The sequence below is a fragment of the Lithobates pipiens genome, unplaced genomic scaffold, assembly GCF_037356315.1.
Source record: "Lithobates pipiens isolate NorthernLeopardFrog02 unplaced genomic scaffold, aLitPip1_a1.2 Scaffold_19, whole genome shotgun sequence".
In the NCBI taxonomy this organism is placed as follows: Eukaryota; Metazoa; Chordata; class Amphibia; order Anura; family Ranidae; genus Lithobates; species Lithobates pipiens.
In genome coordinates this window covers 361790833-361815132 of record NW_027507764.1, presented here as the reverse complement: position 1 = coordinate 361815132, position 24300 = coordinate 361790833, and the positions used below count along the sequence as shown (strand labels likewise).

The following is a 24300-nucleotide window of genomic DNA, read 5'->3' as shown; positions in this document are numbered from 1 at the left end:
TGATACCTGATAACAGGACGACTTTTAGACCCCTTTCACACTGCACCGCCCATAGCGTTGGCGGTAAAACGCCACAATTTTTAGATTTGCGGCGCATTTCGGCTGCTAGCGGGATGCTTTTAACCCCCGCTAGTGGCCAAGAAAGGGTTAAAACCTCACACAATGCGCCACAATAGCAGCGTTTTGATGGCGGTATAGCCGTGCTGCCCCATTGATTTCAATGCGGATCAGCTGTGGAGGAGTGGTAAACACACCGCTCCAAAAGAAGCTGCTGGCAGGACTTTTCCCCCTTGAGCTTTCACACTGGAGAAATGGTGCAGCTGTTTAAGGGCGGATTGCAGGCACTATTTTTAGCGCTATAGCGCCTGCAAAATGCCCTCGGTGTGAAAGGGGTCTTATGAGTGATATATTATGTATGGAAATGCAAGGAGAGCAGAATCTGAGCCTATATAACACCATAGAAAGGCTGAAAACTTCACAGAAATACTAGATGTGCAACTATCACTTAAAGAAATGATCACAAGGCGCCAGATTAACACCAATAACTATTGGTGTTAAATTAGCACAAGGTGCCAGATTCCTTAATTATCAGCAAACCCAATTTAACTGGCAGCCTAACTTACGTTTTCACTGACTTTGCAAGATGGTGAGCCGTTCTAAAGTGACTAAAACTCTCCGGCAGCAGGTTGTCCAGATGAAGGCCAAAGGCATGACCCTTTCAGCCATAGCAAGAGAAGTTTTTCGTTCCAATCCTGTGATTTATAGAATATTGCATCTTTACAACGCCACAAACTCATTCAAGTCCCCCAAGAAGGCTGTTCATACATGAAAAACGCTAGAAAGGACAGGATAATGTGGAGAATGTCAATGGGCAATCGGTTCAACACTGCAGCTGCAATTGCTCGCCAGTTCAGTACTTAACAGAGTAAGATCTTTTTCGTCATACAGTGTCTAGCCTTTTAAGAAAATTTGGACTGAAAGCCCATTCTATAGTGACCAAACCTCTCATTAGCAGAAAGAATCAAAAGGCTAGACTAAACATTGCTGAGGAGCATGTGTGGACAGAGGAGAACTGGTCCAACATTTAGTTTAGTGATGAAAGCAAGTTTAATTTAGGTGGGTCCGATGGGAAATATTATGTTCATTGTCAAACTAGGAAAAGACTGAACCCAAAGTGTGTAAAGAAGTCAGTGAAAGCGTCACAGTTTGGGGGGGGGGGGGGGGGGTGTTCTCTGCAGCAGAAGTTGGGCCTCTTATACAGCTACATGGCAAAGTGAATGCAAAGTTTTATCAAAACCTACTTGGACAACATTGGGTGATGAACGCAGGGAAGAAACCATATCAGCCAACAATTTTCATGCACAACAATGACCCGTCACACAGCAAAACTGGTAAAGCAGTATCTTGAAGCTGAAAACATTGACATAATGAAATGGCTAGCCCATAGTCTTGATTTAAACTCAATAGAAAACCTCTGAAAAATCCTTGGGGACAAAGTTATGGCCAAGAAACCCACTACAGTCACCAAACTGTGGAAGAGACTGGAAGAAGAGTGGAACAAAATCATACCAGAGCAGTGTGAAAGACTAGTGATGTCTTGTGGCCGTAGATGTGCTGAAGTCATTCAAAGCAAGGGCCTGTACACTTCCTACTAATTGCTGTAACCTTCAGAACTTTTAGTTGTGATATATCTGTGTGCTACAGTCTTTGCTGTTCTCTTGTTTTGGTCATTGTATTTTCTACAAAATTTTTATTTTTAAAACACTGCTCTATTAGCATGGCATATAGCCACAAAAATTTCCATCAAATGTTGAGCAATAAAGATTACGATATTCCTGATTCAATGCATTTTTAACCACTTCCGGATCACCGCACGCTGACGTACATCCCTACTTTGGGGACAGATATCGTTGTTATGGCAGCAGCTAGCTGCCATAACCCCGGTATTCCCGTGTTCGGCCGGCGATCACTTATCGGTGTCGGGAGAAGGGGCCCCCCACCACGATCCGGAGCCCTTCGCCGCTTACTGGAGCCATCGGCAGCGGAGGCAATGGCGTCTGTCCCCTGGGCTGAAATGGAGATGCGTGAGGGGAAGATGGCCCCCATCCATCTCCACGACACTGCAGGGTGGAAGCGGCGTTAAAATGTCACTTCTGCCCATATCTCTTAAAGCGCCATTTTTTTTAAATGGTAATTGTTTTGTTTGTTTTTTTATTGCATTTTAGTGTAAATATGAGATCAGAGGTCTTTTTGACCCCAGATTTCATATTTAAGAGGTCCTGTCATGCTTTTTTTCTATTACAAGGGATGTTTACATTCCTTGTAATAGGAATAAAAGTGAGACATTTTATTTTATTTTTTTAAACAGTGTAAAAATAAAAAGTAACAGGTAAAATAAATGTTTAAACGCGCCCCGTCCCGCCGAGCTTGCATGCAGAAGCGAACGCATGCGTGAGTAGCGCCCGCATATGAAAACAGTCTTCAAACCACACATGTGAGGTATCGCCACGATCGGTAGAGCGAGAGCAATAATTAGAGCTCTAGACCTCCTCTGTAAAGCAAAATATGCAACCGGTATAATTTTTTAAATGTCGCCTATAGAGATTTTTTTTTTTTAAGGGTAAAAGTTTGTCGCCATTCTACGAGCAGGCGCAGTTTTGAAGCGTGACATGTTGGGTATCAATTTACTCGGTGTAACATTATCTTTCACAATATAAAACAATTGGGCTAACTTTACCGTTGTCTTATTTATTTTTTTAATTAAAAAAAGTGTATTTTTTCAACAACAAAACAAAAAAGTGTGCTTGTAAGACCACTGCGCAAATATGGTGTGACAGAAAGTATTGCAAGGACTGTCATTTTATTCTCTAGGATGTTAGAAAAACATTTTTATAATGTTTGGGGGTTCCAAGTAAATTTCTAGCAAAAAAAAACAGTTTTAAACACCACATCTAAAAAAAAAGAGGATTGGTCTTAAAGTGGTTAAAAATACTCATATAGTTTCTGTACATTTATCTCAAGACACGTTAAAAAGCATCAAATACCCTTCTGTAACATTATATAACAAATAGAATTTTGTCGCTCCACTTGAAATAGTTCAAAAGCAAAGTCAAATTAGTCCTCGCGCTGTTACAAGCGGTTTTAATTAAAGCATATCCACCAGGGATAGGATTACAGAAAGTGGCAGTAAAAGATTTCAGGCAGTTACATAATCTGTGTGACATAGTCTGATGCAATGAATGTCATAGCTGCAGAAATCCTAGCTGCTCTGTTCTGTTCTAAACAACGGTTTGTCACCTGTGGTTATAAATGACTAAAAATTTTACCTCCTGCAGATGCAGACATTTTAGACACTTAACTGTGCCAGAATGTTCAGCTTTTTACTAACAATTCAAAAAGGTAAAACTTGAACTATCTACAGGAAATCCCTGCTGTAATAATAATAAAAGAACAAGAAATGAATTTAATAGCTGTAAAAGACTTTGTACATCTTTGACATGTAGTTTAAAATATTCATGCAGGTGTAAGAGCAGTTGCATACCAAAACCTTTTAATTAGAAAGGCCAACAAGAGATGTGCTGTGTATGTGTATGTATAGATATAGATAGATAGATAGATAGATAGATAGATAGATAGATAAATACACACACACACAGAGCACATCTCTGAAATATATGCACATTTCTTCCTGTTTTGTCTCTCTACAAATGCTGCAAGAGTAAAAAAACAAAAAAAACAAACACTCTTATCTGCCAAAGATCCTGTAATCTTGTAGAGGAGAACTCGGGCAGGGCCGACAACACTGCATGAAATTTCAGAACAGCAGTGTTGTCACCTTAAAGTGGTTGTAAACCCACTTTGGAAAAAAAAAAAACTAACACCTGCAAGACAAAGGCATAATAAGCTAGTATGCATAGCATACTAGCTCATTATGCAATACTCACCTGAGATCAAAGTCCTCACTGCGGTGCCCGTAAACAGCACCCGCCGGCGACATCACTCTCGGGAGTTACTTCCAGTTATCACGGCTCCGGCGCTGCGATTGGCCAGAGCCACGATGTCACTCACGCGCATGTGCGTGGGAGCCGCCAGTAACGGCACACTCACTGAAGCAATGGCACATACGTGCCGTTGCTTCAATGTGTCTGTGACGATGATGTCGGCACATGCAAACACAGAGGATATCTCCTAAACCGTGCAGGTTTAGGAGATATCCTGGGTAGCTACAGGTAAGCCTTATTATTATAGGTTTACCTGTAGCAAAAAGTGGTCTGTAATGCCCCACACACACGATCAGAAATTCTGCCAGCAAAAGTTGGATGTGAGCTTTTGGTCAGAAATTCCGACCATGTGTATGCTTCATCGTGCATTTGCTGGCAGAATTCTAGCAAGAAAAAGATTGAGAGCAGGTTTTCTATTTTTCGGTCGGAAAAAGTTCCTATCCCAAATTGCATTCGTTTGTATGCAATTCGGAAATGCAAAAAATCATGCATGCTTGGAAACATTTTGATGCATGCTCAGAAGCATTGAACTTCTTTTTCTTGGCTCGTCGTAGTGTTGTACTTCACCGCGTTCTTGACGGTTGAAAGTTCAGAGAACTTTTGTGTGACCGTGTGTATGCAAGCCAAGCTTTAGTGGAATTCCGTCAGAAAAACCATCCAAAAACCACGGAATTTCTGATCTTGTGTATGGGGCATAAGGGTTTACAACCAGATAATAACTTATTGGATTTCTGGCACAGCGACAGGTTTTTTATATTCATTTTTATTTTTTTTGCGTTTGTAAGTCAGCAAACATTGAAAAATGTGCTAGGTTGCCATCTCAGAACCACATAGTAGTTCCTGACGACAGTTTTTTTCCACAAAGCGTATGCAGTTTAAGAATAGAGATATTTGAAAATGTCCATCTCAAACACTATCAAATATATTACATATACAGTATATTGCCAAAAGTATTGGTACACCTGCCTTTACACGCACACAAACTTTAATGGCATCCTAGTCTTAGTCCGTAGGGTTCAATATTTAGTTGGCCCACCTTTTGCAGCTATAACAGCTTCAAATCATCTGAGAAGGCCGTCCACAAGGTTTAGGAGTAAGGTCCAAGGACTAAGACTGGGATGCCATTAAAGCTCATGTGCATGTAAAGGCAGGCATCCCAATACTTTTGGCAATATAGTGTATGTATTGTCACCTATATCGGTGCAAAGAGAAACACTGAAATGTTAAGCACAAAACCCCATAGTAACCAGCCAGATTTATTTTTACTGACTTTAGATCACTGAAAGATAATTCAGGTTGCTATGGGTTATTGGATGTTGCTAAACTGAATACATTTGTCTGGGGAATTCTAAAAGGGTGTTGTTGAAGGGGCACTCTTTAGAATTCCATCAGAACGCAGCACTGAAAGTGCCAATGCTTGTGCCCGGCTTGTTCACCTGTCAATGCCGGTACTTAGGTTGGAGGTGTCCATACTCCTTGCTCCAGCCACTGTGCCCATCACACTGACAGGTGCATGCCCAAGGAGTTTTTTTTACCAGGGTGAATGGAGCCTGATGGGGAACTGAGAGACCAGTTTCCCATCAGGTGGTACTTTACTTTTTGTTTATGTTAGCTCACATAAGTGGGTGGATCCATAGTCACCATTCAGGCAAATAGCGGCTTTTGAATCCAAACTGCTGTGTGCTTCAATCACAGGCAAGGCCGACTAGTCTCCCCTTTAGAGTCCGTCCACCCAACAGGCACGGTGGCCGTGAATTTGAGTTGCGAGGTGGGTGAAGCTTGATGGGGAACCCCCTCAGGTCCCTCTGTATGCAAACTTTGAGTTGGTCTCCGTTACCTCTAGTTCACTTATCACCAAGCTGACGGCAATCTGTCGCAGCCATAGTGACAGATTCTATGTGTAGTAAGAATCTGAATTTGGTGCATATTTTGGTAGTGGTACCAAGGCTTTCATGAATTAAACAAGCCATACAACCAGAAAAGTGATGTTACTGCTTTACTGAAAGCCCCAGTGTATTTCTTCTATTTTGCTGACTTATTTCTGGCTTCAACCCACACCTGGGCTGGCCAGTTGAGATACATATGAATGCAGTAAGATAGGTTAAAGTGTGACAAGTAAATAGTTTTTATTGAAATGTTTACGTAGAGACTGTGCATCTTTGCAAAATGAATACCTTTAAAAAAAAAAAAAAAATTAAAAAAACGTACTCACCTCCTCTCTGGTGCTGACACCCACCCCACCATCCCAAAGACTCACTGGTCTATGGTCCAGCACTGGGTTCAATGATGCGAGTGCAGGATGGTATAGGTGCCTTGCACTTACAATACAATGATCAAGTGAATGGCACTGATAAAATTACATCAGTGACCCTTCTCTGCATTACTGGGGACTGCCCAGCACTGTAGAAGAGGACCCAGCTTGTCATGGAACGGCCCTGAAGAAGTCTTAAAAGAAACAGCATGCATGGGGGCAAAGGTGCTGGAATTGTGTTTTAATAGCCATATCAATGGTTTATATCCAATTTGCATAAAGCACAGTTACCGACATGTAGTTCAGCAGAAACTACATTTAATGGCATTTAATTTGTTAACTGGGTGGGGAAACCTTCATTCTGTACTCTGCACTGTGTAGCATGTGCTTTTGCTTCTGACCTCATTTATGATTACCCTTTATCAGGTAAAGAAAACTAAAAATAAAACATGAACAGATAACCAGCAAGCTGAATAATATTTGTTCAAACCATCACTGGTTAACTGAGACATGGAAACTCATAGGTTGCTATAGGCAACGTTTCAATTTTTCATAAGTCAGCCTGAGAATATGCAGAGCTTAATAATATACTGCATACAGACATACAAACCTATGTACAGTCCACATTTTTTAAAAGCACTTTATATATATATAAATCTCTTGAAATCCATAGATTTTTTTTCTTCCAAATGACAATACTGATAATCTGAATCAACAATGAAGATGGTCTTTGAGAGGTTCTATGAAGATTATCCTGCATTCAGTCAATCAATAACACCCTTTACAGTTAAAACTGATTTTTACAAATAGCTCTTAATAAATAGGCTTCCAAAAGGAACTCTGTGCTATACAAGCCATCCAGCAATGTTCTAATGGCAAAAGAAAGTATATACATCATCTTGTGTTCCTCTTTACAACGATGGTACCTGCGACAATATCATAGGCTGTTCTGTTATGCTGGAAGAATAGCAATGTAATAAATGCAGGGAAGAAGAAAGCAATGGAGAAATTCTTGATCACAGCTCGGACTGTCGACCTATAAAAGAGAAGCACACAAAAACAAATTACACAATTCAATTAGCACTAAAATAGCCTACATTAAAGTGAAAATCCCTTTAACAAAGATACAACTTGCTTACGGGTATAGAGAGTAGGCAGTTTTAGGTACCTGCAGATACCTACCCACCCTGCCAGAACACTGGACCATTCTGATCAGGCACACCTTTGACAATGCCTCACACTTTTCAAGCTTGCCTGCTCCCTCCACCTGTATACGCTCTTAGCTCTTACTGGCTCAATACTACAATAGGCTGCCTAAATGGCCAAGGGAGTAGGGGACACCAAATTATTAACACTACCAGGAAAATCTAGAACTTTGCTCAAAGAGGACATCACATGACAACCATATTAAGTTTCACATTGAAAAAGCAGGGCAAAAAAAGGGTGATATATATATATATATATATAGGACACAACATTGGTTGTGTACAATGCCAGTGATCAAACTGTTCAAATAAGTGGATCATCAGTGTGCTCATTTACCAATCTTTTTCCCATCTGTAAATCTTAAACAAACTTGTTCCTTCAGGGAATTTTGAGAAATATCTACTAATGACTTTGACTATCAGCTAAAATAATGCAGTTTCAAATATTTTGTTTGAAGCTACGGCATTTGCCATCTTCAAAATGCTAACAGAACGTTCTTATATTAAAAACCAACTCTGGTTTAAATAGTCTTTAAAACCGTATGGTACTTACGCAGTCATATTAACATTTGTGGAAGGGATCACTAATACTCTGTTTGGAGCAACCAGCACAGAGTTATCGCATGTCACAACCCGAAGGCCAAGCAGGAACTTTCCTGGAGTTGCACCACCCGCTCCCCAGATGCAGATAATCTTTAAAATAAAAACAAACGTTTTAGTAAAAAAAACAAAAACAAAAAAAAACGCAGATATATCTATATATATTCAGTTGGAATTCTTCTTACATGCATGGTGAGTGAGAGGGCCCAATGCGTGTCTGGTTCAAAAGCAGAGCAACCTTGATCTACTTGTAAGTAACTACAAAGAGGATGCCTGTTTATATACAGGTGTTATGTTTCAGTGCACATTTACTGGTTTCAGCTGTAAAGAGTGTTAGATTATACTGTCCTGCTGTACCTAGATAGACACTGAAGGAAGAGAAAAATAAATAGTGAGCAGAGATGAGGAGGGTTGTTTGCCAACTACCTCCATCATGACCCTATTCCTGGGATACACTGATATAATGATCTCACGCCAAACCCCAAAGATGCATACCTGTAACCTTCCTCTGCCTGCCTTTGTATAGCCACTTTTCTGGCACTTTGCTTACATGTAAAAATCTGTTTTTTTTTCTTTTTTTTTTAGAAAATTGCTTAGAACCTCCAAACATTAAATATCATTTTAGCAGAGGCCCTATAGAATAAAATGGTGGGTTTTGCAATTTTTTATGTCACACGGTATTTGCGCAGTGGTTTTTCAAACACAAGTTTTTGGGAAAAATTAATACATTTCAATGTAAAACACACAATAATACCCAATGTTTTGTTAAAATATAAAAAAGTGACAGGTACTTTTTAATGGGAGAGATCGGGGGCTTATACCCCAGATGTCTCCTCTGCCCTTAAAAGCATCCGATTACACAAGATTGGTATGATCAGATGCTTTCCTATTTTAAAAATGGCGCTGTTTACATCTAGGGAAGACAGAAGTGGAAAGAAAAACACACACACACACACACACACACACACACACACACACACACACACACACACACACACTACAGGTTGCTTCCAGTTTCCTATACCAGTTGATCATTCCTGTCCTTGAAAAGCTCAATAGTAAGCTGGCTTCAGTTCCGGATTCTCCAATGGAACAGAGAACCCGAAAAGGTGCACCAGCGGGAAGGGTCGCCCCCTTCCACCAATTGTAAAAAGCAAACCAGTGGCTCAATAGCCTGCTAGAATGGCTTTTACAAAAAAGCAGAGCGGCCACAGGAAAAAAACACCTAAATGATGCCTGTAGCAGCAGACATGATCCCAGTATACCACTTGAAAGCCACAACATAAATTTACGTATTGCAGTCTTCAAGTAGATATACATGGTGTCGAACACAAAACTTTGCCATGAACAATTTTACATCAAAGGAAATTCATCACACCTCATAAAAACAAACCAAGAGCCTGTAAATAAGTGCCACCACCATCATTTTCTGTAAGTCTTCCATTGATGTATCTTCATCTACTTCTTCAATTATGTAGTGCATTGCAAATTTGGAAATATCTCTGTAAAAATATATCAAAGAAAAAAAAAATATCAACCTAGAAATACATAAAGTAGCATTCTATTTAACCACTAGAAGGTTTTGGAAACAACATTTTTAGGCCAACTCCAGGATCCGGCTCTAATAAAATGCAGACAAATTGTAATAATGCCTCACTTTTCTTGTAATTCTCAATTTTCACGCCTCCTCTACAGAATATGAACTCCCATGTGCAAGGATGACTTTGTCTTCTCACACGTCACACTTGTGCAGCGAAACAGCACTACATTTCCCATAAGGAAATGGGAATAACAGGAAACGCAAGCTCAAATTTAGGCTGAGATAAGGGTAAAACTAGGCTTAAGACAAGGGCAGTTGTTGGAGCTGATGATGCATGGGCTGTATATACCCAGATTCCCAGACTAAATCGGGTCCACCCGCTCATTGTGACAGAACTACAGAGGGAAATTTACCAGACTGGAAGGAAGAAAAATAGAGGGCACAGCAGCCACTGGTCTAAAAAAAATAAAAAAAAAATAAAAAAACAGGTGTGCAGGTAAATCAGGCCTGCAAAGCCGGAAAATAAAAATAGACATCTTATGTTCAATATACCTTTTAATGCACACAACCCCGCATTTGTTTAAGGTAAGAAAGCATTATAGATATTCAAAAATGTTTCTGCCAGGAATTCAGCATTAAAGCTGAAGCTTACTCTACTTATATATTTTTTATACCAATATAATGCTGCGCTATCCAAATAAAATCATATGGTAATCAATCCTAATATTACTAACTGAAGTTATATAGTGGTGGCGAGATATTCTATTCCTATGTAAAAAGTCTAGTGAAAATAATAATGCAATCTTATGCGATTACAATTTGCGATCATAGACAATTAAAAATTGCAATTCTATGCGATCCTCCCAATGACAACCTGTGTAGCATACACACCTCTATATACACATGTAGCATTCATATGCAATAGAGAAATATGCAACCCTGTGCGATAAATTCGTTAATTGCAGTGAAAACCTTTAATTTTATGTAAATCGATATAAGTGCATCAATATACAATAATTAATATAGAAATAAAGTGAACCGTGTTTAAAGTGCTCTTGTGCAAAACTAATTTGTGCATTAATCTGTGTCCACAGAATCGCAACATAAAGTCCATTCGTAACTACTCCATTCTTCTGATACTCATTGCAGCTGATAAAACAGTAAAGTGCTCGTGTCCCTGCTGTGTATATAGAAGTAAATACTGATGATAATCCCATGATAATGCCTGTAATGGTTTCCAAGTGGCACTGGCGGTCCTGGTCACGGTGGTCTCTGACAAGTGGCACTGGCAGCCCCTGACGAGCAGCACTAGTTTGCATTTATATTAAATGCATTAATTGAAATGTTTTCAATGCATTTATAAGGCTGTAACCTATCATGCTGTGTTATGTATGGCTTTCTGGCTGCATGAAGGGTGTGATTCTGGCTGAAGGTCCAACAGACACTGGCGGACCTTGCTGGGAAGAAGACTCCCGTGTGCATGCAAGGGAGTGACGTAATCGCGGCTCCGACCACTCACCGCGCTGGAGCTGTAAACCCAGAAGAAAAACACAGAGGGCAAAATGTCAGCTCCCTTGGCACGGACCGGGATCAGAAGCCAGCGCTTCATTCTAAGTTAAATATACTAGTTCAGTATGCCAGTTTTTTGTTTGTTTGTTTTCTGTATGGGTATACAACCACTTTAACTAAGTTGCAAAAAAAAATAAAAAAAATAAAAAAAGGACACTCCACAAATATCTTGTCACCCCCTTTGAACACATCAATAACATATATTTTGTGTATCTTGTGACTTATTCATCATTCTGCATAATAAAGCATTTGAATTCTTCATTGGATGGATGCAATTTAATGCGTATATAAAACAATATAATTGGAGGCTGTACAGAAGTCAATTGCATAGCAAAGTCCTACTCCCAGTGCCAGTGACCTTAGCTCAGCTAAGCACATACATTTAATAAATGGAGTAGAGGCAGTAGGAGCCACACACACATCTCAGGGAAATGGGATAGACAAGGACAGCGAAAACATCTTTTAAAACCTACCCAATCAACTGCTCACCCAAGAGTGCTCAGCTAAGTGGATCAGGCAACTCTCTCATGTACATTCCTGACAACTATCATTGTATGTATAATGTTTAGATAATACAAAGCCACAGCCAAACATTTTGAAGGATGACAATTAGAACATTCGATTTCAGTGGCTAACTGTTAATGCTGAGTCTAGGCTGGCACTGTGGTGTCTGCTGAGGACATTTAAAGCAGAACTAAACCCATCTGTTCTTTACAGCCAAGGAAGCTGCTATCTAAAGCAGGCCATAGACAGGTAGCTTTTCCTCCCATGCAAGCTAGGTCCCGCTGAGACACTATATTCTGGCAGCAGATCCTGCTGTAGTCAGAATACAATGATCAGCAGCTGCAGCCCCTGATCAAAATCTGTCTGGCCCCTGCTGAACCAGGCAATCTGTCATTGGCCAGCTTTAGCCTCTATTCAACCTGCCGTTGCCGTGTTGCTGCACATGATCAGCTATGGCATTTGCTGGTCTAACAGTTCGGTTGAGCTGACATAAGCACAATAGTAACTGTAATGCCCTGTACACATGACCGTTTTTCTCGTTGGAATAAACTCTGAAGGTTGTACCGCCGAAACTCCGCTGAAACTGTCTTGCATACAAGCGATCACAGCAAAGTCCAACCGCCAAGAACATGGTGACGTACAACACATACAACGGGACTAGAAAAAGGAAATTCAATAGCCAGTAGCTTCTGTCTCGTACAGCATACAGATGAGCGGTTTTCCCAATAGGAATTGGTTCCGCCAGAAATATTTAGAACATGTTCTCTTTCTAGGTCTGTCAGAATTTTCAGGAAAAAAAAAAAAAAAAAGTCTGATGAGGCATACACACAATCAGAATATATGATGAAAAAATTCTGTCGGACGTTCCGCTCGTGTGTACGCGGCATTACAGTTATCATTCAAGCCTGAAGTGTAACCGTTTTGGGTGAAATCAGCGGCTTTAATTCCACTTTAAAAGGTCGAGTGAAACAAACCGTCCCCCAATTTAATTCAAAAGTCCTTTTATTCAGAACTCATAAAACGAATGACAGTCTTTGGCAAAGAATCATCATTGTTAACACAATAAACTTACTTTATTCCGCTAAAATGCACTATGCTTAAAATAACAGCTGCTTTTATGAAAAAGAGAATGAAGAAGTCCACCATCTCTGCTCTGAACCTTTGTGCCAAAGTAGGAATAATGAACTCACGACCTAAACGGGAAACAAAACAGAATGTAATAAAGTACAGGTTTCCATTGATAGGCAGATCCAAAAAGGAGAAGGAATATTGGCAACTGCATTTAAAATGAAAGTACTGGCACCATGTACACACTGGGATTGTTTACCATAAAAAGTCTTGTATAAACTACTGCCATTATACAAAACTATTTTTCTGTCCTGACACAAGACATAAATACAAAAGAACCCATTAAGGACATAGAACTTGGCAGTAAAAAAGGTACATGAACCTTTAACAAGTAATGAATGAAAAATCAAGCGGTAGAAAGCTGAAAAGAGGAAAGCCCAGAAGAGGATGAAATGTGTTCATAAGGACGGAGCTGCAATAATTCAATTGTTATGAAACATTAGAAAGTGAAAAAAAGGTCACACTGCAATATATAGTATGTATCTCTCTATACAGGGGCGTACCTACAGGGGTCACAATTGCAACCATGCTGCAGGGGGCCCATGCTGCCCCCCGTACACCTGGATAGGAGGAGCAGTGGGGTAGGCAGTATATACAGGAACCGATCTCTATTTTCCTTCTGCAGCCCCTGAATGCGGCTTCTCCTGCTCTCCCTCCTGCAGGCATTCAGAGGCTGCAGAAGAAAAATGAAGAGATCGGTCGGTTCCTCTATATTCCACCCTTGCCACTCCTCCTATCCAGATTTTTTTCTGCTGCCCCCCGCCCCCCCCACAGCTACTGCTGGGGATGTGTCAGGATGGAGAGCGGGGAAGGGGCCGGTAAATATGTAATTTACTGCCCCCTTCCTTGTCTAAATAGAATCAGTGATCTGTACTGATCATTCATAACTGAAACAGAGTAAACTGTGTTTATTATGCTTCAGTTTATGAATGAACAGGAAGGTCTGTACAGAGCTATTCCTGTCCATGCTGTGCTGTTGGGGCTGCAGAGAAGGGGATTGAGGGCTGTGTCCTCAATCTCTTTCTCAGTCTCAAAGTTAAAAAAAAATGAAGGAGGCTTGTTTAACCCTTTCATGACTAAGCCTGTTTTTGGAATTTGGTGTTTACAAGTTAAAATCCATATTTTCTACTAGAAAATTACTTGGAACCCCCAAACATTATATATATTTTTTTAACAGAGACTCTAGAGAATAAAACGGCGATTGTTGCAATATTTTATGTCACACGGTATTTGCGCAGCGGTGTTTTAAATGCAACTTTTTGGGAAAGGGTACACTTTCATTAATTAAAAAAAAAAAAACAGTAAAATTATCCCATTTTTTTGCATAATGTGAAAGATAATGTTACGCCGAGTAAATAGATACCAAACATGTCACACTTTATAATTGCACGCACTTGTGGATTGACGACAAAGTACGGTACCTAAAAATCTCAATAGGCGACGCTTTAAACATTTTTTACGGTTACCAGGTTAGCGTTACAGAAGAGGTCTAGTGCTAGAATTATTGCTCTCGCTCTGACGATTGCGGCGATACCTCACATGTGTGATTTGAACACCGTTTACATACGCGGGCGCGACTTCCGTATGCGTTTTCTTTGCTTTGCGAGCTCGCGGGGACGGCGGGCGCTTTAAAAAAAATTTTTTAATTTTTTTATTTATTTTATTTATTTTAAAATTACTAAATTGTTTAAAAAAATAAAATAAAAAAATTTGATCACTTTTATTGCTGTCACAAGGAATGTAAACATCCCTTGTGACAGGAATAGGTGGTGACAGGTACTCTTTATGGAGGGATCGGGGGTCTAAAAGACCCCCCACCCCTCCTTTACACTTCAGTGTATTCAGATCGCCGAAAACGGCGATTCTGAATACCGGATATTTTTTTAAAACCGGCGCCATTGGCAGCCGAGTAAACGGGAAGTGACGTTATGACGTCGCTTCCGTGTTTACTATGAGGAGACTGGCTGGTGTTTACTATGAGGAGAATCGGCTTCGTTCCAGTTCCTCCCCAGCGGCCGGAGCCATCGGACACGCAATCGGTGCTCCCGATCGAGCGGGAGCACCGGTAACAGCGGCGGGAGGCGGCGGGAGGGGGGGACGTCCCCTCCCGCTCCTCCGGCATAACAGCCGAGCGGCTTTTAGCCGCATCGGTTGTTATGGCTGGATAGCCAATCGCCCGCTGTAAAAGACGGTACCGGGATGATGCCTGCAGGTGCGGGCATCATCCCGGTATACCCCCCGGAAGCCGAGTACGCATATCTGCGTACGCTCGGCGGGAAGGGGTTAAACCCCTGATATCTCACCAAAGGTTCCTAAAAAAATGGAAACAAATTATAAAAAATAATATTGTAAAATGGAAAAAAAAAAAAAAAATAATGTATAAAATAACAAACTACTGACACCGATGGCAGAACTATCATGGATCACAAAAGTCTTGCAAACTTGCAACCGGGTCCTGGCGTTCTGCCACTGGGCTTGAAGAGAATGGGTCGGGGGGGGGGGGGGGGGGGGGGGGCTTCATGGTGTCTTTCACTGTGGCCCTGAAGGTTCTAGTTACGCTTCTGTATCTATAAACACCCCTTTGTTTTTAAGATTGTTTTTAAGATTACACACACACTCAAATGCCAACCCACTCTCTGCTTCACTGACAAAATTAAAGTGGAACTCTATGCAAAATCAAACATGATACATGATACAGTCCATCTGCCAATAACATTACGGTTATTGTTTTTACGAGTCCCTCAGTATCAAAATGTGATCACCTGTTGATCCTACCAGCAGACACGTTGTTTTTTGGGGAAATTTTGATAATAGTTTCACTTTAAAGGAGTTGTAAAAGCAGACTTTTTTTTATCTTAAAGAGGAAGTAAACTCTCCCTCTCTGATGCTTCTTTTCATTTAGTCCATTATAATAAGTCATTATCAGACTATAGCCACTGTAATCCAGTCCAAATTGCATATTACTTACTGTTTAAAGAAACTTTAAAAAACTTGTTTCCAGGGGTTAGGCAGCACCATCTTAAGTATTGTTTTCTTAGTCCACAGTAGAGTGTATTTCCGCCCTTACATTGAGCACTTCCTGTGCTGTTAACCAAGCCTCCTTCTCAATCCAACGTTTCTATGGCAACCCTGCTTCCCTGTTCATAACTGACTTGTTTTATTTCATAGTATTTACTTGTGCCGATGTCTAATGTTTGCCTTTGTCAGACTTATCAGCTTCAGCTGATAAGACTGCAGTAATGGCCAAGTCTACACTGCATGTGATGTCACATGGTGTGTAGGAGGAAGCTCTGAGTGATTATGCAGCCTCCTGGGATATCAGTGCAGTGCCAGCTCTGGTCCTGGTGAGAAAAAAAAAAAAAAAATCTAAAAATCGATTTGACCTCTCAACTCGATTCAAATCGATTTTTCCCCCAGCCCTACCTCCACATGTTATTAGGAGTGGTTGCAGCTTCCAGCAGACAAAGGGCTTCTTGTACACAGCACTGCTGGCCAATCATTATTATACAATGATCTTATTCAAATTCCTTTACCTTTACCTTCAACTATGTAGTACAAGGGTCTGACTGATTGCATACAAATTGTTTAGGTTTGACCTCATATTATATGGTTTTGGAAAATCTAACAGGAAATTGTGGAAGAAAATTGTATAAAAGTATTGCCAGTCTTACTTTGGCCTTTGCATTTGAACACACATACCAAACATCACACCAAAAAAAGTCTCCACTTCCCATGCTTTGCCTTCAATGCGAACGCACCTCAATATAACACGCTGAAGAATTGCACCACAAAGCGAAACAAGTCAAACTAAGCCTCAGATATGTAATCTATTCTGCACCATGGAGACAAAGGGGAAATTGTTGACATGCACTTTAAATGCACTTTAACCACTTCCCAACCAGCCTATTGTCAAATGACGGCTGGGCAGGATCTTTGTCATTCTGGGTGGACGTCATACGACATCCTCCTGGAACATGCAATCTGTCGCCAGCTGTGTCCATCAGACACAGGCGATGACTGATCAATGTTACCGGCCCACTGCCAGTACCAAGTGATCACTGTGACTAATCACAGCAGATCATATATCTATTGTAAACAATGAATGGCTTTGATTCATCCCAATTATTGTGTACGATTGTGTTGCTAGGTGTGATTGATCACATGGTACAGATAGGGCTCTCCCATGTGATTAGCTGTTGCCAATCACAGCTAACCACATAGTACATAGGGCTGGGGGAAAAAAAATTGATTTGAATCTTGAAGCGAGTTGAGAGGTTAAATCGATTTTTTATTTCACCAGGACCAGCGTGACACCACGCCGGAAGCCGTGCACTAGGCCGAAGCCATGGTCTTGCCTAAAAACTCCTGCCTGCAGCTCCTCAGTACCGGCGCAGTGTTCATCAGAAAAAAAACAACAAAAAAAAATAAAAAATAAATCTTGATTCGATTTGTGAATTAAGTTTTTAATAAAAAAAAAAAAAAAAAAGATTTTTTTTGGGGGAGAAAATCGCTCAGCTCTAATACTGAATACATCAATTTAATTCAGTAAAAATGCAGTGGAAGTTCACTGGCATAAGTAGTGATTATGTGTAGGAAAAAAAAAAAAATACTGATAACTTCCACAGAGTAGTACAGTTTTACTATGGTAACACCGTATTGCTCTGCTCACAGAGTGTTAACAAAACAAAAAATAATAATATATATATATATATATATATATATATATATATATATATATATATATACACACACACACACACACTATCTATCTAGATATCTATCATCAGCAGTCAGTATCCCTGATCACAGCTAGACCAGTCATATGACAACGTTATACTGCATGGATGACAGTATGTAAAAAAAAAAATAATAAAAAAATGTGAAACTTTTTTTTTTTTTTTTTTTTTTTTTTTATTTCTTAATTTTCCCAAAAATTACAACTTCAAAAAATTTGTCATGCCTCTTACTAAATACTTCAGAATGCCTATTAGGGTGGATAAAAATCAATGATGTTTTAAAATCTGATTTTTTCTGATTATCAAATTTATATTCTGTAGTAAAAATCTATCCAAAGATGGTTTCTATTTAAGATTTTTAGTCTATTCAGCATGAAATGGAGCTTAGTTATGTAGCATGAGGCTGTATATTCTTTAATATTTACATTTTTGGTAAACTCATTCAATGAATCCAAGCTCTGCGAACTGAGATAACATGCATTGCATTCACACAATTCCACAGTAACCATGAGATAAAAACAAGTTCAGAAATATTTCTTTATCCCATTGTTTTGCAAATCTATGTACACTACAAACCGTATGATTGTTTTAAGAGAAATGCATGTGTCCCAGGCTCGAAGTGTGAGGAGGAAGGGCAAGCAGTAAAAATTAAAGTGAAACCTTCTAAGCAGCTTATAAACCTTGTGATCTTTCTGCACACAGCTTAAAGTGCTTTATTCCTCCCTTGATGAGCAAAATGGCAGCAGGCTGTAAGGTGCCTGGTGGCCCGAATGAAACAACATCATGAGAAGACATCCTGTCATGAAAGGACCGTGTTGGAAGAAGTTTTTTGTTATGTGGACCCAGGTGATTATATTCAGTTTAACCACTTCAGGTTTACCCCCTTGATGACCAGGCCATTTTTTGCGATACGGCATTGCAGTACTTTAACTGAAAATTGCGTGGTCGTGCGACGCTGTATCCAAATTCAATTGATGCCCTTTTTCCCACAAATAGAGATTTCTTTTGGTGGTATATGATCAACTCTGCGGTTTTTACTTTTGCACTCTAAACAAAAAAAGAACCACAATTTTGAAGAAAAAAAAAAATAATTTTTACTTTCTGCTATAAAACATATCCAATAAAACAAAAATCTATTTCTTCAACAATTTAGCCCAATATGTATTCTTGTAAAAAAAAAAAAAAAAAAATTCTCACTAAAAAGGTATATTGATTGGTTTACGTAAAAGTTATAGCATCTACAAAATAGGTGGGCTCACTGCAAGGACACTGATCCATGTTCCTGATCAGCAGAAACACTAGATCAGAGTGTCCATGCCTGACAGCACAGCGGTCTGCCTTGTTTACATCGGCAGACCGCCGTTATGTCTCTGTGGGGAGAGATCGCTGGTGGCCCGTCCAGCTCAGGCTGGACTTCTTTAATTCTTTGTGGCATAGATTCAACAAGGTGTTGGAAACATTCCACAGAGATTTATGTTAAAGTATAACTAAAAGGCAAAACATTTTTGGATAGAGTGGAGAGGGATTAGAACCCCTGTCAAGTTTTTATTTCTGTCTGTGCCCCTATTAACCACTTCCCGACCGGCGCACACACATATACGTCGGCAGAATGGCACGGACAGGCAAATGGGTGTACAGGTACGTTCCTTTAAAATTTGCTGTTGTGCCATCGCGTGCACACCGCCGGCGGCACGCGCTGGTTGGGACCCTTCGTGAATCTGGACGCGGGTCCCCCAGATTTGATCACCGTGGGGATACCCACGATCGTCTCACGGGGAGATGCTAACATAAACAAGCATCTCCCCTTTCTGCCTAGCAACAGTGACACCGATCTCTGCTCCCTGTGATTGGAGCAGAGATCAATGACATGTCACACATAGCCATGCCCCCCCACAGTTAGAATCACTCCCCAGGACATAGTTAACCCATACACTGCCCCTAGTGGTGAACCCCTTCCCTGCCAGCGTCATTTACACAGGAATCAGTGCATTTGTATAGCACCGATTGCTGAATAAATGACAATGGTCCCAAAAATGTGTCAAAAATGTCCGATGTGTCTGCCATAATGTTGCAGTCACAAAAAAAAAAAAAAAATAATCGCTGATTGCTGCCATTACTACTAAAAAAAAAAAAAAAAAAAAATTATATATATGCCATAAAACTATCCCCTATTTTGTACATGCTATGACTTGTGCGCAAACCAATTGTTTATTGCTAATTTTTTTTATATATTTTCGGGGGTATTTATTATAGCAAAGAGTAAAAAAAAATTAGTTTTTTTTCAAAATTGTTGCTTTTTTTTGTTTATAGCGCAAAAAATAAAAACCGCAGGGGTGATCAAATACCACCAAAAGAAAGCTCTATTTGTGGTGGAAAAAAAAAGAATGTCAATTTTGTTTGGGAGCCATTTCGCACGACCATGCAATTGTCAGTTAAATCGATGCAGTGCCGAATCGCAAAAAGTGCTCTGGTCTTAAAGCGGGAGTCCGCCATTTGTTTTTGTTTTTTTAAAGCCAGCAGCTACAAATACTGCAGCTGCTGACTTTTAAAATAATGACACTTACCCGCCCAGCGCGCCCGCGATGTCGGCACCCGAAGCCAATCTCTCGATCGTCTCTCGGGTGCTGCCGCCGCCATCTTGGGTATGGGAATCAGGAAGTGGAGCCTTGCGGCTTCATTTCCCGGTTCCCTACTGCACATGCGCGAGTCGCGCTGCGCAATAAGGATGGTCCCCGCTGTCTCTGGGCTCCGTGTGTTTCCCAGCAGGCAGCGGGAGACCTTCGGAAAGAGGCGTAGATTCTAAGGAAAGGGGCGTACCTTGTGCAGAATCTATGCCGGAAGTGGGTGCAGATACCTGTACTGTACAGGTACCTGCACCCCCCTCCCCCTTGAAAGGTGCCAATTGTGGCGCCGGAGGGGGGGAGGGTTCCAATGAGCGGAAGCTCCACTTTAGGGTGGACCTCCGCTTTAAGCCAGCAAAATGGTCCGGTCTGAAAGTGGTTAAGAAGATTCACTCTCTCTATTTGTCCGGTTTACCATTATCATTGAAAGTAAAAGTAAAGAAAAATTCCGAAATGTTTTGGTTGTCCCCAGAAAAGTAATAGAGGGAAAAATCTTCCAATGGGGACACAAGTTCTGGTGACCTGGGAGTCCCCAAGGAATTCACTTAACCACTTACAGGCCGGCTTAAGCTGATAGACGGCGGCTATTTGAAGAGGAATACCATTGTTCTGGCAGCAGATAGTTGCCATAATCCCCTTATCTTCTACAGCCAGAGGTCCGCTTTCAGATAAAAGTGGTCTCAGCGGTGGATTCGCTGCAAGATCACTTATCAGGGGCAGTAGAGGCCCCACCTGCCACGCTCCGATGGTCTCCACCTCTTACTGGAGCCGCCGGTAGCGGCAGAGACAATTTGGTCCTCTCTCCTGCTTGGCTGGCTGCTGAGTGAGGGGAAGATGACCCCCACTCAGCTCCATAGCAATGACTGGCAGAAGCAAAGCCAAATGTCACTTCCACCTAATGCTGTTAAAATGAGAATTTTTTTTTTTATTGAATTTTTTGCATTTTAATGTAAATATGAGATCGGAGGCATTCTTGACCCCAGATCTCATATTTAAGAGGACCTGTCATGCTTTTTTTCTATTACAAGGGATGTTTACATTAAATGTAATAGAAATAAAAGTGACCCAAAAATATTTTTTTTAAGAGGACAGGGTCAAAATAAAAATAAGAAAAATAATAAGAAAAAATAAATACATTTAAAGTGCCTCCTCCTGCTGAGCTCGCAGGCAGAAACGAACACATATGTGAGTAAAGAGTAGTGCCCGCATATGAAAATGGTGTTCAAACCACAGATGTGAGGTATCGCCGCGATCGTTAGAGCGAGAGCAATAATTCTAGCCCTAGACCTCCTCTGTAACTCAAAACTAGTAACCTGCAAAAATTTGTAAATGACGCCTATGGAGATTTTTAAAGGGTAAAAGTTTGTTGCCATTCCACAAGCGGGTGCAATTTTGAAGCATGACATGTTGGGTATCAATTTACTAGGCATAACATTATCTTTCACAATATTAAAATAAGAAAATTGGGTTAACTTTACTGTTGTCTTATTTTTTAATTTAAAAAAAAAGTATTTTCCCCCCCAAAAAAATGTAATTATAGATATATATATATATATATATATATATATATATATATATATATATATATATATATATATATATATATATATATATATATATATATATATATATATATATATAAAAAATATGTTTGGGGGTTCCAATAGTTTTCTAGCAAGAACAAACAGATTTTAAACTTGTAAACAGAGTCTGAAAAATAGGCCTGGTCTTTAAGCGGTTAATTTGCAGGGATATCCTCTCACTTCCTGTTTGGCTATGGGAAAGGGAGTGAAGGGAAGTCTCTGCAATGGGACACAGGTGGCAAAAAAATTTATAAAAAGGGATTACACTGTCCAAAATAAAAAAAAAATTGCCAATAGTTCTACTTTAATGCCCAAAGGTGGAACACTCCAAACAGACCTTGTGTCCCATTCAGAAGACAAGAGCTCTGGGTGCTGCTTTGCACCATGCCTTACATCACAACAGAAGCAATGACAAGTGTCAGAATATCTGCTGCTCCTAGTTCACAGCTGGTACCCCTAAACACAGCTAAACAACACCCACATCATCCCCTCCATCAGAGAAGAGCAGAAGGGAAGGGTGACATTACAGAGAAAGCTACACACTTCCAGGGACAAAGGAAATCCACAATCAGAGAATGTCCCTGGAATGCAGCAAGATCACATAGAAACCATGGGGACTGGGGAGTGCACAAGGCTGGTGTAAATCCAGGTGACATCTCCAGTCTGCTTATAGGGACAAGGTGTGGGGTGACATGTGACAAGGTGGGAGGTGACAAGTGATTTAGTGGGGGTGACATGTTGTGGGGTGACAAGGTGTGCGGTGACAGGTGACAATGTGTGGGGTGACAACTGACAAGGTGTGGGGGTGACAATGTGTGGGGTGACAACTGACAAGGTGTGGGGGTGACAATGTTTCGGGGTGTGAGGTAACAAGGTGACATGGTGGGGATGATAAGGTGTGGGGGTGACTGGTGACAAGGTGTGGGGTGACATGGTGGGGGGATGACTGGTGACGGGTGACATGGTGGGGGATGACAGGTGACAAGGTGTGGGGTGACAGGTGACATATTGGGGGTGACAAGGTGTGACGTGACATGGTGGGGGGTGACAGGTGACAAGGTGTGGGGTGACAGGTGACATATTGGGGGTGACAAGGTGTGACGTGACATGGTGGGGGGTGACAAGGTGTGGGGTGAAAAGTGACAAGGGGTGACAGCTCACCTGCTGCCGGAGGAGGCGCTGTGCTGACCGCACTGTTGGCGGTAGGTGCTCGGTGGGTAGTCGCCCTGGACGGGTCCCCCACACTCCCCGGGGCCGTGTTGATCATGAGCAGAGCGGCAGCGGTCGCACAGTTGTTCTGCCAGCACACAGAGCCGCAATAGGATTGCCAGAGCCATTCCTGCAGCCGCCGGGAGTACTCTGCCGCCGTCATCCTCTCTTCCGACCTGGGGGGCCCCCCGCCACCCGGAGCCTGCTCCCCACTACACGGCTTCCTCTCCCGGAGCTCCCCACACTCCGCCATCACTGGAATACACTCAACCCATCAACTCCGCGGTCATCAGAGCTACAACCAATCAGCGCCGACCGTGACGTCACGTCACTAGGGGAATCATAATACTTCAACTTGTCTTTAGTCCAGTAAAAGCTACGACCATATTTCCGGAGACCAATACTTCTTGATGAATGGTTTCCTACGGGACACGTTCGCTTCTATGCTTTTTGTTCAGAAAAGGAAAAATGAAAGGGTCAGGGCAAGTTCACACCACATGTAGATTGAACAGTTGGATGGCTCGACTCCAGTACTTTCAGTCCAGTGCATTTTTTTCCTGCATCAAAAACACATTAGAAAGTAGGTTATATACGATGCGGGAACCGGTGAGATTCCTGTGCGGGTTCCCACGTCGCATTTCGAACCACAACAAGGAGGAGTCAATAGAAAGTTAACGACACCCCCAGGTTAGTTCGCAGATCGCAGTGCAAACTGTCAAATGGTACAAGAATCGGATTGCTTGGGTGTGAACACCCATGCGATTTGCTTTCAATGCGACCAAAAAAAAGGGTCTTGCACCATTCCAATTTCAGCCATACATTCAGTTTGTATGGCTGAATTCACATCGCACAGATATCGCATGCAGAGCAATGTGGTCCAAATCACTTGCAATGTCTGTGTTCGCCCAAGTGTGAACCACGCATTAATGGTTCCCAATAGCATAGTTCACACCAGTGCAGTCAATTCCAGGGCATTCCAGAACCAGAAAAAAAAGTAGAACATGCTGCATTTTTCCTGCACTGGACTGTACTGGAACATGGTAAAACGCATCAAAAACACACCGGATCCCAGTACAGTGAAAAAAACAGGAGAAAGGAATAAAAAAAAAAAAACACATGGAATGCGTCTGGAAACACATTAAAAGATCTGGAGTATGTGTTTGTGGTGTGAACCAGCCCTCAGGGACCTTTTTTTAAAGCAAAACAGTGCATTTTTGGTTCAATAAACTTTAATAGAAAAGCAATTTTGCAGCGATTAGCTTTTTGCGTTTTTGAATCCATCCAACAACAAATTTTTTGGGCTTTTTGCATTTTGCAGATTTGCACTACAGTACATGTTCCATAGGAAACCAT

General features: G+C 41.1%; 1 protein-coding gene across 1 annotated transcript; it reads right to left on the bottom strand.

Moving 5' to 3' along the window:
• Positions 1 to 3124: 3124 nt before the first annotated feature.
• Positions 3125 to 23245, bottom strand: FAM8A1 (family with sequence similarity 8 member A1). The gene is made up of 5 exons (XM_077492240.1): positions 22900 to 23245; positions 12743 to 12863; positions 9436 to 9559; positions 8011 to 8150; positions 3125 to 7288 (listed from the first exon to the last, which is right to left on the bottom strand). The coding sequence occupies exons 1-5, from the start codon at positions 23198 to 23200 to the stop codon at positions 7147 to 7149; spliced, it is 828 nt and encodes a 275-aa protein (XP_077348366.1). The 5' UTR covers positions 23201 to 23245; the 3' UTR covers positions 3125 to 7146.
• Between the last annotated feature and the right edge of the window lie 1055 nt (positions 23246 to 24300).

Bases quoted from the DNA above. Each gene is read 5' to 3' on its own strand.
- FAM8A1 (XM_077492240.1), bottom strand. From the start codon at position 23,200: ATGGCGGAGTGTGGGGAGCTCCGGGAGAGGAAGCCGTGTAGTGGGGAG. The intron at 12,864-22,899 runs GTGAGCTGTCAC...TTTCCCGTTTAG, and splicing joins AGCGCCTCCTCCGGCAGCAG to GTCGTGAGTTCATTATTCCT. The intron at 9,560-12,742 runs GTAAGTTTATTG...ATATTTTTACAG, and splicing joins GTGCATTTTAGCGGAATAAA to AGATATTTCCAAATTTGCAA.